At 40.7% G+C, this 17,976-nt stretch overlaps 1 protein-coding gene across 1 annotated transcript in view; it reads right to left on the bottom strand.

The window, feature by feature from the left end:
• pou6f2 (POU class 6 homeobox 2) overlaps positions 1-17,976 on the bottom strand; it is a 56,866-nt gene that overhangs the window by 30,903 nt on the left and 7,987 nt on the right. Inside the window, exons 2-3 of the mRNA XM_028433335.1 lie at positions 13,329-13,426; positions 8,895-9,114 (exon numbers count right to left, since the gene is read on the bottom strand). Of these exons, the coding sequence (XP_028289136.1) occupies positions 8,895-9,114; positions 13,329-13,426 (318 nt within the window). The remainder of the gene's footprint in view (positions 1-8,894; positions 9,115-13,328; positions 13,427-17,976) is intronic.

Below are 17,976 nucleotides of genomic sequence, written 5' to 3'. Positions count from 1 at the left end.
TTGGTGTAACATTCCTTTCACCATGTGAGTCCATACAACTGGTAATCATGTTAAAGGAATGGAGACAAGATTTCTGTGCAATGGCAGGAATAAACATAAGAAAATGAAATGTAAAAGGAGCTAGAACTGCTGAACAAAAACATTACTCAGAGCCACAGCAGGTAATATCAGTGTCTTAGTCCTGCTGCAGGAGGAACAAACACAGCCTCTACAACACACACACACATATATATATATATATATATATTATTTATGTTTTTTTTACTTTAGCAGTGTTGCTGCTACAGGATTTTCGAGAATAAACCACATCGCTTGTAGGGATCCAGAGATAATGCTTTCACTCTGTGATGCAAGGCAATATCAAGCAGCGTAGTTGAATTCTCACTCTGGGGGGAAGCATTTCAAAGAATCAAATCCTCTCCATGGAGTTGTTACACATACAAGAAAATCCCTGTGTACTCGATAATGTTGGCCTTTTGGTGTTGCTTACGCTTTGTTATTGATTTCCAAAGTGTGGTCCTGGATCCTCCAAGGGGCCCTGACAAAGTTCCTGGGGGGTCCTAAGCGAAATAAAACCCACTCTATGCTTTTATTCCTTAAGAGAATGTATAAGGATATCTATGCTTTCGTTTTATAGTGCAGCTTGGAATTAGTTTAACTGGTTAGCTGATCACACAAGTTTGTTGATATTGAACCCCTGGTTTAAAAATAGAGAAGAAAAAAAATATAACTGAATGATAATTTGGCAACAAGAAGCACTTTTAGAAGAAACCGTGTTTTATGTATATATACATCATAATTAAAACACCTAAACAATTCAAACTAAAGTACAAATTCTTCCAAGGTGTAATGCTGTAGTGCCCAGTAAGGGGTCCTGCTTTTGTCCTTCAGAGTCCAGAAGGTGTTGGACCCCCTCCCTTCTAAAAAAAAAAAAAACAAAGAAAAAAAAAAGCCCGTCTGCCTAGCAGGACAGACTGGGTTATTACAGCGTGTTCATGGCCCCATCATGTGTCGTCAGACCAAAGCGGAGGCCGCGAGTAAAAGCCTCATGCAAAATTTATGTTCATGCGGCTGTTTCAGTGGGTGGAAAAATCAATATTGCGGGCCTGATGCACGGAGATGACTGAGTGCTCTCTGACTGACAGTAAAAGCTGAGAGAGATTGAGGGGCTACATTTACTGCTCTAGAAATGGAGTGGAGTAGAGTTGCCATAATAGTCTAGTTCACCTTAAATTTGAATTTCATTGTGGATTATTTTGGTAACAACTTGGATATTGAGGGCTTTAGGGATTTTGCCATTAGACATATACATATAGTAAGTAAAGGAGCACTAAGCAAGCTTGTTTTCAAAGGACATAAAACTTGCATTGTGGCTTCTGAGCAGCTACAGTATTGTATATTATGGGGTTATTAAGCCTTCCCTTCCTTCCCAACGTACATAGATATAAAATGATTGTAGAATAATCAAAAGACAATGTGGGTATGAGGAGGACATCACAGGGCTTCTGTTCTGCGCTGCTTCGCTTACATATGCTTTTGATAGCATGCCACATACCCACAGTGCATTTGGGGAGGAATGTAAGAAGAGAGGCGAAAGAAAGTGAGAAAAAGAAATTCAGTGGGATGAAATAACCCCAAACAATGGGATTTGCTTTCCATTCTTCTGCCTCCATCTTCTGTCTTTAATTATTCCCTTTGGTTGTCTGAGGGAGCGTGTAAGCACTTTCACACAGCACAACATGCCCAGCAGCACAACACTGTCTGCCTTAGTGATGTGGAGACTTCTGAGTGACACTGAGCCTCTTGTGATTATTAATGCTGTTTAATACAACACAGAGCAGCCACTATGACTGAGGGAAAAACAGATTTCAAAATGCATGCATTCACAATGTAATGTGAATGGAATTATGTACAACATGAGCACTGCACTTGAAATACATTTTCCCCCTCTTGCTACATAAACAACGTGTACACTGTGAAATGAAGGCTAATGTTTTGGAGATGCTACAATAAAAATAGTGTATTTGATAACAAGTGTGCTCTATTTTGTACACAGCATTTAATGGAACCTCAGCTGATCCTGGCGGGATCCTTTGTGCCGGTTTAGTAGTTTCTTCCTGAATCGTATATGAGATATTTGAGAGCCCAGAACGATGTATGATGAATGAAGTAGCATGCTACTTATACGCTTATCGTGCTCACTGACTAGCAACAGGTTCAGCAAAGGGCAGCGGCAGTAAATGAAATTCCGCACCAGGACAATATATCATCAAAAGAAATGTATGCACCTGAAACTTACAAGCCTTCTTCGGATGCGGACAAGGTGCCTGACGGGGACGGGGGAGGGGTGAAGTGGAGGGGGATGGAATAAAGAAGGGGGGGGAAGGGTTTCTTTTTTTTTTTTTGAGGAGCATGCCAGGGGAAGCAGCAGATTTTGTTGAATCAGTTCTATTTTCATACTGGCTGATCTGTGTCTTTTAACCATTTCACTGCAACTGGAAAATGAGAAAAGTACCAGGGCTAATTTCACAGTGAGAGCTCACTGAACAAAACCCCCCACGCTCTGTGGAAAAAGGTGCTAAGTCTACTTTGTCATTGTGAATTACGGTGATATAATTCAGGAAACGGCCTTGTGCATGAGAGAGGGCAGTAAGAAAAGCGTTTTTTCCCCCCTCTCACATGTATTCAGTGAGGTTTTCTTATGATCTGTAAGTAACAGATACTGCACTCCAAACATGCCGTCCTGTACTGATGCCACAGGATCCATCTGTGATGTGTCTGCAGTTAGTCCAGAAATAGCACCCACGGGACTTACACACTCCTCAGGCCTCCTGCGGGACCTTTTAAGCTGCACTGATACTGATAAAAGCCTCCACAAATCTGGCCCCCAGATACCCCTGCCATTAATTAAGGTAATTAGGCCCTGGTCAGCAATTAGTAACCACAGATAGCTTTTAGCAGCAACTCAGACGTCCCTGCTGGTGAGGGGTTTGGTTCCACACCATCTGCTGACAAATGTCACCACGGACTCTTTGGTTTCACACGTGGGGAACAGGAGAGCCGTGTTTAAAAATGACCTCTGTGTGATCCAGGCTGCCTCCCAGACTCCCATAGCGTTCCTGATGCAGCGTCACTTTGTTTGTTCTTCTCTCCGCTTTTAGTTCTTTTCTCTTTGAGACACGGAAGAGCGAGCTCTATGAAAATCCATACATGTTGTACACAGCCAGAGTGGAAACCGGAAACGTTCAGTGCGCAAGGTATCGAATAAAATTAAAACATCTGGGCTTAGTGTAAGTAGTATTGATTAGAGCGTAATGCTGCATTGATTTGCTTGTATTATTAAGTCCATGATAGACTTGTATTGATATTATGTTTGTTTGTATTTTTTAGAGCTAGCTGCTGATCATGTAGTAGTTATTACCAAAAGAAAACCTGCTGAATAAATGTTAGAAACGTTGCAGCATTTGTACTAATATCACAACACAACAGTCTGTGTGTTTCATCCTGTGATATAAGGCACTCTGTAGAATGCACAGATTAAAAAAAAGAAAAAAAAAACGTGCTGAATACACAGCGTTCAGCCTCAGAGGACAGATCATGCATTAACTCACATTACTGGGGAATGGGAAATAAAGGATGCAGCTGTGCTACTTTACACAATTCCATATTTGAAGCAATCGGTGATAACACCATTTTCATTCCAGTTCAGTCCCATAAAATTACCATTAACATTACAACTCATGCAGAACACAGATAAATGTAAAATGTCACCCAGTTCTGCCAAGCAGGAATTCAAGCTCCACAAGATTACCATCTCTGTCTGCTCTCTCTCCCACTGCACCTTGTCTAATATTTCATTTACAACATTTCATAAGTTCATTTTCCCCTCACTGACCATGTAAATCACAAATCAATTTTCATTTAAAATGCTTGACTACAGATTGTTGCTGAAAGCTTTCTGAGTTGCGCTGTGGCGGACCTTTAGCAAATCTTTCGGAAAACAGATTGGCTCCAAAAAAAAAGGGGGAGGCGAAAAAGTGAGATGTAATTTCTGCAGAACAACTCCAGGGTGAAGTGGTCAAGGCCTTTTACTGCCAGAAATAATGAAAACAACACACTAATGTGTACTGTATGACATTCAATACTCACTCATTTACAGATAATTGACTACACAACAGGAACAATAAGATGTGATAATGAAAAGATGAATTGTATTGATTGTGCATAATTGTTAATCAATTTATGCAACTATTAGAGAATTACTGTGCAGTTTATTATAGAGGAGGCACAGATGATTGAGGTTTCGAAGGATTTTAAAGGACCAAATGGAAACTGTTAATTTGGCCAAATGTGAAAATGATTTTGAAAACTTAATTACAACAGATGCTGTGTAATTTGAGCTGAGGGAATAAACAGCTGGAAATGTCATTATTTCAAAAAAATGTGTCACTAACCTCTACTAATACACAATGCCTTATTGCAACCTTGAGTAAAAGCCATTAAACAAAGACATTACACTCCCTGCAGACAGACACAATGCAGAGAGTCTGCCGTGTGGACTGTGTGTTTATGGCAGGAGGTTTGCAAAAAGCCTCCCTCAATGTTTACCAGTGAGGGCAGATGTCAGGGTTTGCTGTGGAGGAGCAGACACAGCCACATCTGATTAACAATATTATTGTCCTCCTCCACACCGCCATAAAGACACATCCTCCCACCCACCCCCCACCCCTTTCTCTTTTTCTTTTCTTTCTTTCTATTTCAGGCTGCTGTCCTGTGGCATGGCTGAACCGGAGTGACACTGCCACCATCCACCGAAACAAAACACCAGTCAAGGGACTGAAGGTTAAGACAAACAGCGCTACATGAAAATGTCTGGGGACACGTACAATGAAAAAAAACAAAGATACCGTATATAGGCTATTCAAATACACTGTAAATCATTTGTACAATTATGAAAAACATGCAACTTGAATAGAGAACAAATCATTAGCATGTCTGCAACAAGTGAAACAGCAGGAGGTAGAATTTAAATTTACTTCCATCTCTGCTTCAAAACAGACATCAGAGTATAAATCAGTCTCATGGGAGAGTGTGTACAGTAAATCTGCGCCTGGGTGTAAATTTGTGTGTTTGATTCTAACCCTCACGATGCTCTTCTGCACGTTTTGATTGGTGATTTTTTTTTTATTCTTCTTGTCACCAAACTGTCACAAAGGCAGTAACCCGGCACGTTTCCAAGCTGCTTATTGAAGACAAACAATAAACCACTGGCAGATATCAATGGCAGAGATGAGAACCCGGGTGCCATATCTGCTGGGACTGCCTGGCGAACCTGCCTCTGTCTGCGCTTCATCTCCAGCAGCACCTCTCACTCTCAATTATTTGGCTGCTGTCACAACAAATCAATCAAATTACCGCTCCAGGACTGTGTGCAGCTGCTCCTATTGCACCGCTAGTTGCATTAGCTTTGAAATGTATGAGGTCTACATTTTATCACTGTTATTTATTTAATGCAGTGCTCTCCCCTGCGAGTCATCTTACAACCACAGCAAAGTTAAATCATTAAAGGACGACGTGGAATACATACTGCTTCGAATTAAACAGTGATAAGGGAGAGGGGATGGATTTGGCCTCTATTGTGTTAAGACGGCAGCTGTTGATGTGAGGAAGTGTGGACTGTTTGCACACAGCCGCCTTAATGTACTCTTTTATTGACTGATTGTGCCCACAGACATCATGTTATTCTTTTCTTATCCTAAAATGATCCAATAAATATACACAAGAGAGAAAGAGTCTAACAAAGAGCTGTAACAACCCAAAAAGGACGTCAGAAATTCTCCGATAATGTAATGGGTAAAGGGACACAGAGGCATTCCCACAGCAGACAGAGGTTAAGTCAGTGGCCCGGCCCGGTGAGCTAACCTCTTAAAGGAGCAGCAGTCAGCTGAGGCAGAAGAGATGCAGTCTGACATTTCTAACTAGTGTGGAAACATTTGGCTCTTCCCCCAGGAGCCCACCCTTTGGTGGTGTAATGAGCAGAGTGATTTCCCTAATTTGTATCGTGCCGAAACCCGCAACCTGCGAACGACACCGCTGAGCGTTTTCATCAAAACGACAGACATGCCTTTGATTGGCACTGACACAGGGTCTCATTACTGCAGGTGAGTGGGATGCCGACCTTTATCAGGAAGCTTGAGTGCTGTTTTGTGTTTCCCGCGGACGAGTACAGAGGAACAATGCTCTCACCTCACCATTAGAACTCAGCTCTCTGATGTGATGTGCTGCCTGGCTTTCTGCTGAGAGCAAATAAGACGGGATATGCTTATTAATATGAAAGCGCTCCAGTAAACTAGCTTCTTGCATTACCTTTGAGTGAGTCAGAGAGGAGAGGAGTAGACAGATGAGACTTTGTTCTGCTTCCTCCCATTGAGCATTACATGCACAGTGCTTTGATACAACTAGTTTTACAAGTATGGTAATCATGCTTTGCTAGTTTTAAAATCATATGAAATGAAAAGGTATTAAAAATGCAGGAGGAAGTTAGAATCATATCTGAGAACAAAAAAAATGCTTCTGTTTTGTCATGCATACTTAGATGTGAAATTGTGAAAATCATGTATGATTCTTTTATTCTCATCAGCCGTCATATTTACAGACCTCTAGCATGACCCAACCTAGTTTTTGCCTCTGTGAAGTCAGCTAGAATTGTGTGCACTCTGTCACAAAAGATAACTTTCTCCCTTGTTTAGTTTCATTGGGAATTTGTTTTTACTGCATGTTTGCAGGCATAAATCATTCTGACAAATAACCAGTTACACTGGTGCCTGTGTTTACTGAGTCTGCCACAAGATGCTGCTCAGTTTTATTTAAGCAACTGCTCCAACTTTATAGCACAACCCCATTACAGTGATAGTTATTCATCACAGTCTAAAAGCGCTGCCCTCCTAAAGCTTGCAGGAGTCCAGCCGCTTCCCTTTTGTCAACATTTGTTCTCTCACAGCCAGCTTTGATTAGCACGATCAAAACATGTGATCAATATACTCTTGGCACTGATTGTCTTTTTGTTTAATTTCCCTCATTAAAGCTTAATTAAAATAAAAATAAATGTAGCAACACTTTGGACTGACGACCTTGATTTTGATCTATGACAGCTCATATGTTCCGGACCAGGGGACTACATGCATATGGTATAATGCAAAGCATACAATTCCCCGAGACAAACAGCCTTATTAGTTGGTCATTAGCTGCCTCATTACATTTAAATGCAACCACTGGCTGGGCTCCACCCAGAGTTTCATTACTGTGCCTCACTGGTGTCTTGTGTCTGATCTGACGCTAATTAGCTAGCAGTGTGAGTGCTGTAAAGCACACTTGCTCCTGAGGTTGTGAAATGAGCTGACTGCTCCCCGGCGACAGCGTAGCACCGTATTATATGTGTGATTAATCAGGCCTGGAGCCCCGGAGGGCCGGGGAGGGGAAGTGAGGGGGACACGGGGGCAGAGGCCAGAGCTGCAGTTGTCTGACAGAGGTGCTGTGCCAGCAGGCCTCATTCAGCAGAGCTGTGATGAACTCAGACAGGGGAGAGTGGAGGAGCGCCTCGTGGCCAGAGGGGCCCGGACACAGTCAAGACATTTAGCTTCACTCGTGACTTGTGTCACTTTCTCTCCACGGAGGTCCCTTCAATGCATCCCCTTCAGATAAGAGGACGCGCGAACAGGCAGTCTGTCAGTCCGCACACTTAAAAAAAGATCTGCCACAGAGGCATTTCTCCACAACAGTTTTTTTTTCCTCTATCTCTTGTGGCTGGAGAATTTTATCAGCACACTGGATTCAGACTGTTTGTTGGTTTGTTTGGCAGTGGACAATATGGATGACTGAGAGGTGTTTGTTTTGGTGTTCTGACACCCTGACAATGTGTTTGTCGATCAGTTCATCAGATCGCTGAAGCCTCTGGGTTGTCCCTCACACACCAGGAGGAGGATCTGTTGAAGTGTGACTCAGACAGGCCTGCTGGGCCCATTATCGTCCACTACTGACGGATACATTGAAGGGCTCGCTGGATAGATGTGGGTTTATTAAAAGCTCTGCCCACAGCGATGGCTGCTGTTATTTATGCATGTTTGTGTCCATTAGGCTTCTACCTCCACATTTCCTCACTCAGGGCATCTGTCCATCCATTTCCCCACATGAAGGCAGCCTTCGCTGCACTTTGTGCTGCACTGGCATTATTGTAATCTCCATCCTAAAAACACACTGCTTTACATGTAGCCTGGCATCTTTTTACATTAGTGCAGCTTTCTCATCTAAGATTCATGACTGATGGTTTCCCCATCCATCCTTCAATCTAATGGTATAAAAGAGACAATGTTTTAAACATTAAAATGAAAACCATTTACAACTATGATCAAAAGAGAACACTTGGGCATTAAAGTTTAAAAGGCAGGGATAAGTACAGCCATGTGGATGGACAGATGAGGTGGAAAAGAGATAAAAAAGTGAAGTACAGTGCACTCTTATGCACAGGAAAGAGGCATAAAGTGCTTTTGCGCTGCAGTGCAAAACGTTGACCTGTAATTAATATGGTTGTTCCTCTGGGCGAGTTGAGGATAGCTGCTTTTTGGGATACAAACCCCTCAAGGATTCTTACCTGGTCCAGACCTCTGTAAAGCCTTTTTATTAGGAAAAAACACGATTTCATGACATACCATAAATGTATAAAATGCCATTATTGGTAGCAATATTTGTTTGTTGTACTCTCTACTTAACACGAAGAATGGCTATATGGATTTACAGTCCAGAAGTCGAATTCCTTTTTTGTTAGACATCATGTTTATTCTGTTTTACCTATAAGAACTAGTTTTTCCTTCATGTCTGTGCTGCCCTTGTTTTCTCACCTTGCAGGTTCTGGAGGGGGAGTGTCATGATGCCCCCCGCAGCAGCAGCAGCCACCAGGCTCTGGATGTTGGCTGTAGGCAGGGAAAGCACCAAGCCTTGCTGCCCGCCCAGGTGTCCCCCTGCGTTGAAGGGGATGAGGATGGGCTGATTCATGCCGGGCGCTGCACCGGACATCACACCACCTACTGCGTTTGCCAGTTGCTGGGCCACCAGGAGAGACTAGAGACATGCACACAGACACACAAACACAAGGCTTTAATGGTTAAACATTATACTAACAAATGGGTAGTTTTTAGTTACATTATTTGGGCTGTAAGAAAATAGGAATCCACTTGTGATGTTGTATGTTTGCATTGATTATGTTTTTTTAATGGTTTTTCTAAAATATTTAAAAAAAAAAACATTCCAATTTTGCGATATATTGAATTATAGGCACTGTATCACAATGTTTATCACATATCACGCATCATACAAGGCACTAAAAATGAATGTAATTAGAAAATATGGCTAATTTTTAGCTATGTCATTTTCATGTTTAAAAACACATTAGATACCATTAAAGTGTTTTTAATGTGGGATATGATTAAAACCCAAGCCAGGAGATTGGAGTTTTGTAGTAATAGCAGAAAGTAATGATATTGTTTTTGATTATAACTTGCTTGTAATAATGTTTCAGTTTAATAATTGTTAATGAATATTAATGAATGATAATGGTAAAACGAGTTATCAGTGCAGTGCTGATGTGTGTGTGCTGAAGGATGCTTGTTTTACAGAAATAATATAATAAAAATGCAACACATACTATTTTATATTCTGAGATGCTTAATTAACAGAATTAAAGGAGTACAGCAGATATCACAAACTTGACTTCACTAATCAGAGCACTTCAGTAAATCTGTTATTTTGCAGCTGAACACTGTGCTTTGCTGTGTCATAGTCTGACAGTCAAAACACACTGTTGTTAGTACTGACAGAAATCAAACCCTATCTTTGTGAAAGAGCTGAGACTTTTTCCTTTAACAGGAATGCAGAGCGATTCATGTTTCATCCCACTGAACGAATCCCTGGTACCACAGAATAATGTGCTTGAAATACACAGTGCTTTTTTTCCTCTTTTTTTTTTAAAAGTAGCAGTACTTTACTCTTTTTATGACGAATATAACACATCACTCTTGTCTCTTCACGTATCCATTCACTCATATTAGTTAAAGTGGAATCGGTGCAGTCATACACATAGAGGAAGAGATATGTTATCAGAAGTATCGCTCTAAGATATTTTGCTCAGCAGAAGATCTATTTAAATGTATTTTTCAGGGAAGCGGGTTTGGAAATACACCTACACATTTTTTCATCGAGAGTTGTGAGCCAGAAGTGGGAAGGTTTGTACTAGGGCTGAAATCTCCATGAATACATGGGAAATGACATCTTAAATTCAATTCATTCTAACCCAAGCTTTTCAGTGTTTGAGCATGCCAAACAGATTTTGCAGAGGAGATATGAGGCATGAGATACTGAAGATGTTGCAAAATCCAACAAAATTACTGTGTAAACATGAATTGAATTCTCTGGAATAAAATAATAAAAGTCAGCTCGTGTTGTGTCCACAAGTAAAGCCGACTGCCTTTGATATTGCCAGGTAAGCCTGGCTGCACTACCTTAAGTTCGCAAGCCTTTAACTCCAATTGTCAGCTATGTGCTTCTGTTTTGCATGGTGTGTGTATAAGTGTGCAGCTCGCACAGGAGGCAGAACGGGCTGACTGGTGCGAAGAGCCCAGCCTGGTGCTCTTAGGTGACAGGCGTGTCACTGTGATAACCCTGCATGGTGCAGAACGCCTGCACCCGCTCCGACATACATGTGATCACAGTTTAGGACATGCAAGGTCACGTGGGTTTGAAGCCACAAAGCGTCAAGGCCAAATACGTGCACAAACAAACACTGTTTGTGTTTCAGAGCTGTTAAAAGAGGTGAACATTGCAAGCACAAGTAGTCACACGCACTCTTTCTTCTCAACATTTGCTTTGATACACAACAACAGTGCATAGCAAATGACAATCTGACACTTCTGAGAGCATTAAAAATGACATTTGCCATTAACTTTAAAAAAATGAATTAATAATTCCACAGCTCACAGAATCCTCAAAGGACACTAACAAAGGCGACACATTGTTAGCTGCAAGTGACATATGTTTAATCTGGCTTTTTTAAACTAAATTTAATCTCAAATCGAAGCAGCGCATAATCAAAGACACTCTTTGAACATTTCATGTCTGAATCAAACAAAATGAGATTGCCAGGCTTGACAGCAAAGACAGCCTCACATAGAAGGGAATAACATTAAAAGACAATTCTACAATTATCAGATGTTGCGCTGATTTATTTATCATTACAGGCGGCTGTGGAGAAGCACTGAGAAGATTTTTTTTAAAGCATGCAAGAGCGTCTGGTATTTAGGCTGTTTGTTGTGCCAGTTTAAGACTGATTATGATCTTCATTGGGGGTGACAACACTGTACATGTACACATCACAATCTGATATAAAAGCGAATTCAGAAGGAACATAATTAGCTCAGCTTCACGGCAACAAAACGAGGGCTTGCTGCTAGAAACCCCAGCATCACTCATCTGGATTTATAAGCAGTTCACCTTCTGCCTTTGCGCCTGGTACTCTCACTCCTCCTCTCCATAGGTGCTGGAAAGCTGCTGTAAGGTGTTTGGCAGACCTGACAGCTGAGTGTTGAGAAGTGGTCTCCTAGGGGCCACACAGACACACTGACTGGGTGTGTGTTGGACTCTGGATGGGGAAGCAGGCCCACTCAGGACTGGATGTGGTACCCAGCCTCTCTGCCCATCAGGGGAGAATAGGCCCTTCTATCTGCTTGGCAGCTCTGGCACTGAGAAATTGCCCATAATCACCAAGATAGCAGACTTTTGTCATCCTAACTGCGAGTGGGAAACAGAAGGAAGGTAGATTCATGTTGGGTAAACTACCATCGGATAATGGTTGTTCGAACAATATCCGGCTCTGGAGCGAGAATCTATCAAAACATATTGATCCTGGAACAAGAGAATTGGGTATGGCATGCCGAGCGCCTTTGTTTCTGAAAAGTGTTAGCTTCACAGAGACTGTACTGACAGCATTAATATATTAGATGGTGACTGCTGAGAGCCGCCTGCTGAGGCTCCGACTGTAACTACTGCCTACTCGAGATGCTTTAACTTCGCTTTTTATTTCTTATCTATTACCAAAATGGCAGCTTTGACCAGGGAGGGGTTGTGTAATCAGAAAAGTGCTTTTAATTAGGCACATTTTTTATTATCACAGCAGACTGACTCTTCCACTGGAAGATTTCTCACCCTGCGAACCTGCCAACGAGTGGCTGAGTGGCTCACATCTCATGTTTCCTCTTTTGTCTGTGTTGATGAGGATTGACTGTCACAGAGTAACACTGAGTGCAGGGAGAATGGCCTTATTAAAGAGGGTGGAGGAAACCTAGTTCTGTGTGTGTGTGTGACATTGAGCAACACTAATGAGATAGATGTTCATTAAACATCGCCGAGCCACCAAGCCAATAAATCCAATCAGATAGGACAATGCCTGATTGAGCTATTAACAAGGCTGCAGGCTCGGGCTCTTTTCTCCCCTGCTTGTTTTGACAAGACCTGTATTGTCAGCTCATTAGCGCCACAGCTCCATTACATTTGAAGATGATGTGTGATGACTTAATACTTTATGATTTCATAATTTAGCTGGTAAGGATTCATTTAGCTGGGGTGGTTGTGTTTTTTTATGTTTTGTGCACTGAAATAATATGAATGTAGACACACTAAAAAGGACAGTGTTTTATTTATTTTGTTTAATAATTATTCTATTATTAATAATGAATATAGTCCGTTGTCAAGCTCCTAAATCACTACTAGAAACATAAACACATTACTCTTGCTTTTTGAGTATTTGATTATTGAATGCAGATTTAGTGGTTAGGTTAGTGTTGATTTTAATTTTAGGTACATAGTCAAGTGCTTCTTAGATCATTTCCTTTCTTTACATTCTTTTTTTTGCCAAAGTACGTTGTAATAATAGAAAGTAATGGTGTTTCCCACTCACAATAAAAGGGAAAGAATCAGATGATGCAGTAACTAGCAAGGTAGCAACTACCACCACTATTCTGAGCAAAATCATGTCAGAGACAGAGAGAATAAGGTGAGGCGCTCTACAGCTAGCACCCGGAAAAAGTTAGTCTGCCATTGTAGGAGTTAAAAAAGTATGTTGGTGTATTTTTCAATCAGTAGCTCTGACTAAAACTGTTACTTTTAGTAGTTTCATCCTAATTAAATACTTTTCAAACTTTTCAAGCTTGAAGAGAAAGAGGTTCTAGAACTTTTAGATCTAAGGTGTTCACTTGGTCACTGAATTTTCATCTCTCCTTACTCACCTGTGGGCCCATTGGGTATCCTGGGTGAGACTGGCCCAGCTGACTCTGCTCAGAAGGACTGCTGCTGGCGTCAGACTGAACTGATCCGTCACGAACTCCTACAACAGCAACAGGTAGAGATCCATTAAAAAAAGCAGAAAGACAACAAAAAATGAAAGATCTAGCTGAGATCAACAAAGACAGTGTAAGTAGATAAACACTCAACACAGACCATGCTGGGATATTACAACAGAGTGTTCTACAGAGCGGAGGTGGGCAGCTGCAGAAGAGGGAGAATTTGTATTTAAGTGCTTTATCAATAACCGCTGTAGCACTGAATAAATTACCAACCAGCGGAGAGGCTCATTGATGGGGGATGATGCATACTGGCGGGTCCCCGATGGCCTAGATTACCGCTGAGAGATGAAGCTCCACCACAAACGCTGGGGCCATATTATTCAGCCATTTACATCACTGAGTATCACTCATCTAAACCCACTGCCCCCCCTCTGCTCTAAGCCTGCAGCTATGAGATACAATTAGACCTGTTTGCTATGAGGGCAGAGTGGAGCGGAGCAGACAGGGACATGATAATAAGCTTGCTGATGGCTGCAGGGAAAATAAAGAGCACCGACGATTGGTTATCATAGCAATCCCTATCTCACAGGATCTCTTAGCAGTGCAGAGCGTGGACAAGACAGGCCCTAAAAAGGCTGCACCCACCCTCGCCCTTTGACCTCGATGGGATCACGAAAAGACTTACAGTAGAAAAGACCTAAGGAGAGTCTAATCTTGTGGAGTCATCTCTATTTTACACAATCTAAACCCTACAGTAACATTCAGGTGGATGTTAAGCAGGAAGATAATGATTTCATAAATCTTTACACAGTAATAACAATAAAACAAGCTGCCAAACACTGAACAACACAGAGAAACCTTGCATTGATTTCCCTGAGAAGACTTCAAAAAGTAGTTGGAGCACTTTCATGGCTCGTGTCTTTTAAATAAGTTGGTTGAGGTGATTGTACAAAATCTTGCAAAATCTATGCTCTATTATAAGCAAGGCCCCCCACTCTGTTACACATGCTCCGTCAATAACACTTAATATGTCCTGTCAGATTTGACTTCAGGCCTTTCATTACCATGTTTCACAACGACAGCCTTAACCTGGGTGAACAAAGCGTTCTGAGCTCGACCTTCAAGCATTTTTAGAGCGATTTATTTGAAGGCATCTTTATTAAGTGATGTTTTTGTTGGATTTTGTTGAATAACAAAAAAAAAACTCTTTTGTCTTACTGCAAATTAGTATAAAAAAACCTACTTTCTCCTTAAGCATCTTTTAATGAGTAAAATGTCTTACATGAGGACATATGATTCCAAAGGGGAGTCAATACTATAGACCTCTATGTTTAAAGTATATCGTAGATAACTCAAAATGAAAGTAAAATTATAAACTACTCGCTCATTTAAATTAAGTGTTAACGTTATGGATATATAAGGAGCTGAACAGGTTGCTGCCTGCCTAAGCTCCACACACCCAGCTCCACCTTTCCCATATCTATATAAACTAGAAGTTAGGTGGACCACATACTACATACATCATCCCTCCTCATACAACAATTCTTCCCCAGAATAAAATGGATTTTGTACATGAAATGAAGCCAATCATGTAGAAATGCATTTGAAGGCCACAAAACCTTGTTAAAGCAAACAATGTAGGCAATGAATTAAAAAAATGTAATCACATTTCCACTGTAAGATCGATTTTCTTAAATGGAATATCACAGCTTTTAAATAAAGAATAAATCCCTGAAAGCATTGTGTCTTTCTATTCACTGCTGAAAAGGTTTTTTTTGTTAAACATACAGGGCATGCAGTGGTTTCTAGTCCTTTCATAAAAGCTTCACACAAATGTACCATTCAATAGCTTTGCCAGCAAGATCTCATTGCCTGTCAAGTATATTTATGCAGTGCATTTTAAACTCCCCTCCGCCAACTAAAATCATTTCATCTTTGCATAAAATCCAAATAATTGGTGAATGCCATGACCCAACAAATGAACCTCAAGCGTTTGATGGTTGATGTGAAAGCCCAAGGGTAAGCCTGCTTTTCCTGACTGGTTTCTACCTCTGGCTGGCTGGCCCTGCTCCTCGATAAATGTCCACATCCTCTCGCTTATCAACCTCGCAACGCAGCGGCTATTTTGACAAGCCAGTCTCTTTTCACCAATTATTTCACCCATTACAGATCATGTTGTTCCCAGCCCCACCCCAGTGCACCCAGTATCTGGAATCAAGATATTTCTGAACACACAGAAGATACTTTGTGGCTATATTAGAGTCTATAAAAAGCTATCACAGCAATATCATCAGTATTTGCTGTTTAATTTTAAATTTGTTTGTAAAATCAGAGACAGGATATTATAATTGATTGCGCAGGATTCCATTAGAAGTGTTGTCTCTAAGCAGTTTATTCTCAGTTATCAAATTCATTTCTTTCCTCCAAACTTCTTTATTTACTGCCACTAAAACTTTCCAACCATCTTAAATGCAATTCTCTACATGTAGCTGCCACCCTGTGATAACAATAACAAACCCAGCAGTGCTACTGATGACAGTGAATTATCCAATTAACTTCATAACAGAGTCAATTAGCAAAATTAGGATATTTAGCTAATAATGAAAACTCCAATGAGCTTTGTGTGTAGGAAAAGATACTGGCTGTCTATAAGGTATTCTATCTGATAAACCTACTGAGTAACGATTCAGTGATGCCTTTCATTGCATCATTTCACAATAACTTAGAAAGCTTCATCCCCTTGCAAATACCTGTACTGATAACATGTTTATCGTGGGAGAAAAAATCGATAATAAATAAATACACATGCACATCTGCCCCCAAAGGATTTGTGTAATTTCTTTAACTAAATTAAAAAGCTGACAGGAGAAATACCCAGGGACTCAATCTTCAATTCTTTTTTATTACTTGAATCTTTGTACACATTTAGCTTTTGTTTTCTTTTAAAAAAATCTACTGATCTAATGTGAATGAGATAGATGGAGATTAATACTGCACAGAGGAAAATATCTCAATCAAACCTTTACTAAAAAGAAAGTCTTTTGATGTCGTGATTATACACAGGTCATACAATGGATAAAATAGAATGAATGGATGTATTGACGTGAGGAGAGATGAAAGAAGAGGCGACGCACATTCAGCATAGCTTTACATTTATCTGGGACATTCAGCCTTTATCTCTTTTCTGAATTTCCTGAGAAGTTTAATTGCTGTTGTAACAGCACAAGTGCCCTTAAATCACAGCGTCATCCTGAATGACAAAAACACCCTTTAGATGGTGAATGTGCACACATGTGTGTTTCCATGGCCTTGACTACTTAAATAAAACAAGTCTTATTTATTCCAAACACATACTGACAGTGACATGATGAGACTTCCAGTGAAAACATTCTTTTATGTAAGTGAAATAATTATATTTATTACAGGGCACAGGGTGCAATTTGATGTGACTTATGTCATGGAAATATTGCCAATATCCACCACTATATAAATTCTCTTTCATTGATCACCAAAGTGGCCACTGGAGAGCGACTTTCAATGCCACACAAGGCAGACAGAAGGCCTCTCTATGCTGCGTGTGGCTGTGTTGAATAGGGGGGCAAAGAGCTATATTTATTTGACTTCATTCGGCCTGTCTTAATGCAGGGTGCCCCAAGGACTGCACCACAAAACAATTAGCCTGGATTTCATAAAGCAATCAGCATGCCACCTTGTCTAATGCAACCGCTTCATACATTGACAGTCTGTATAAAATGGGTGTTATTGAAAGCTTTGTGTTCACGTTAGCTTTCGCCTCAGTGCATTTATGAATCAATTTTTGCCCATAAAAGAAGCTTTAACACTTAAGCTATTTTAGTGGAAATGCATTATGTAAGTTGTCAAATGTACGAGAGAGGGAGAGAGAGCTGGTAACGATTCAGGCTATTCAGAATGAACAGCCCACCCCCATTTTTATAATGGTCCTTTTGAAAATGTCTGGCTGAGTGCATGTGTTTGCTATTAAGATGTTGTCAATCATTTTCCCACTGAAATCTAATCCCTGGAAAATAACTTTTTAAGTTTAAAAAGGACTGAAAGTTAATCACATCTTTAATTATCTACTGAGTGGAATTATAGTAGCATTTACAAAAAGATGCAAAATAGTGCAAAAGTGTGTTGATAGCTGTTGAGTCCGAGTATTTATGGGCAGGGATCTGTTGGAGCGTAAGGGATGGGCCCTGATAGACAACGAGCCACATCATACACAAGGTTTAATTCCATCAATACACAACCAATTGTCCCAGATTGTCTAACCATTGATTTTGTTAATACCACTTGGAAAGTTGATGTGCCAATCTGGAGAGAGCCAGACCATTTCACTTTCATTTTTCTATTGCAAGCAGCGCAGAATAAAAAACAGGTGTACTGCTGTATAAAAGGGAGCAGCTGGCAGCATAATGTGCAGGGTGAGCTTTGTAGCGATTTACTTAACTCCTTGTAGAATGCAAGAGAGCCCAAATCACCAGTGATTTAGCTCTGTGTTTCATTACTCCCACCAAAGCCCTCAACAATAACACAGGGCATAATCTGCTGCCAATAACTCCAGGTGCTC

The sequence above is a fragment of the Parambassis ranga genome, chromosome 20 (assembly GCF_900634625.1).
Source record: "Parambassis ranga chromosome 20, fParRan2.1, whole genome shotgun sequence".
Taxonomy (NCBI): Eukaryota; Metazoa; Chordata; class Actinopteri; family Ambassidae; genus Parambassis; species Parambassis ranga.
The sequence above is the reverse complement of the archived record's forward strand: the minus strand, read 5'-3'. Positions and strand labels throughout refer to the sequence as shown.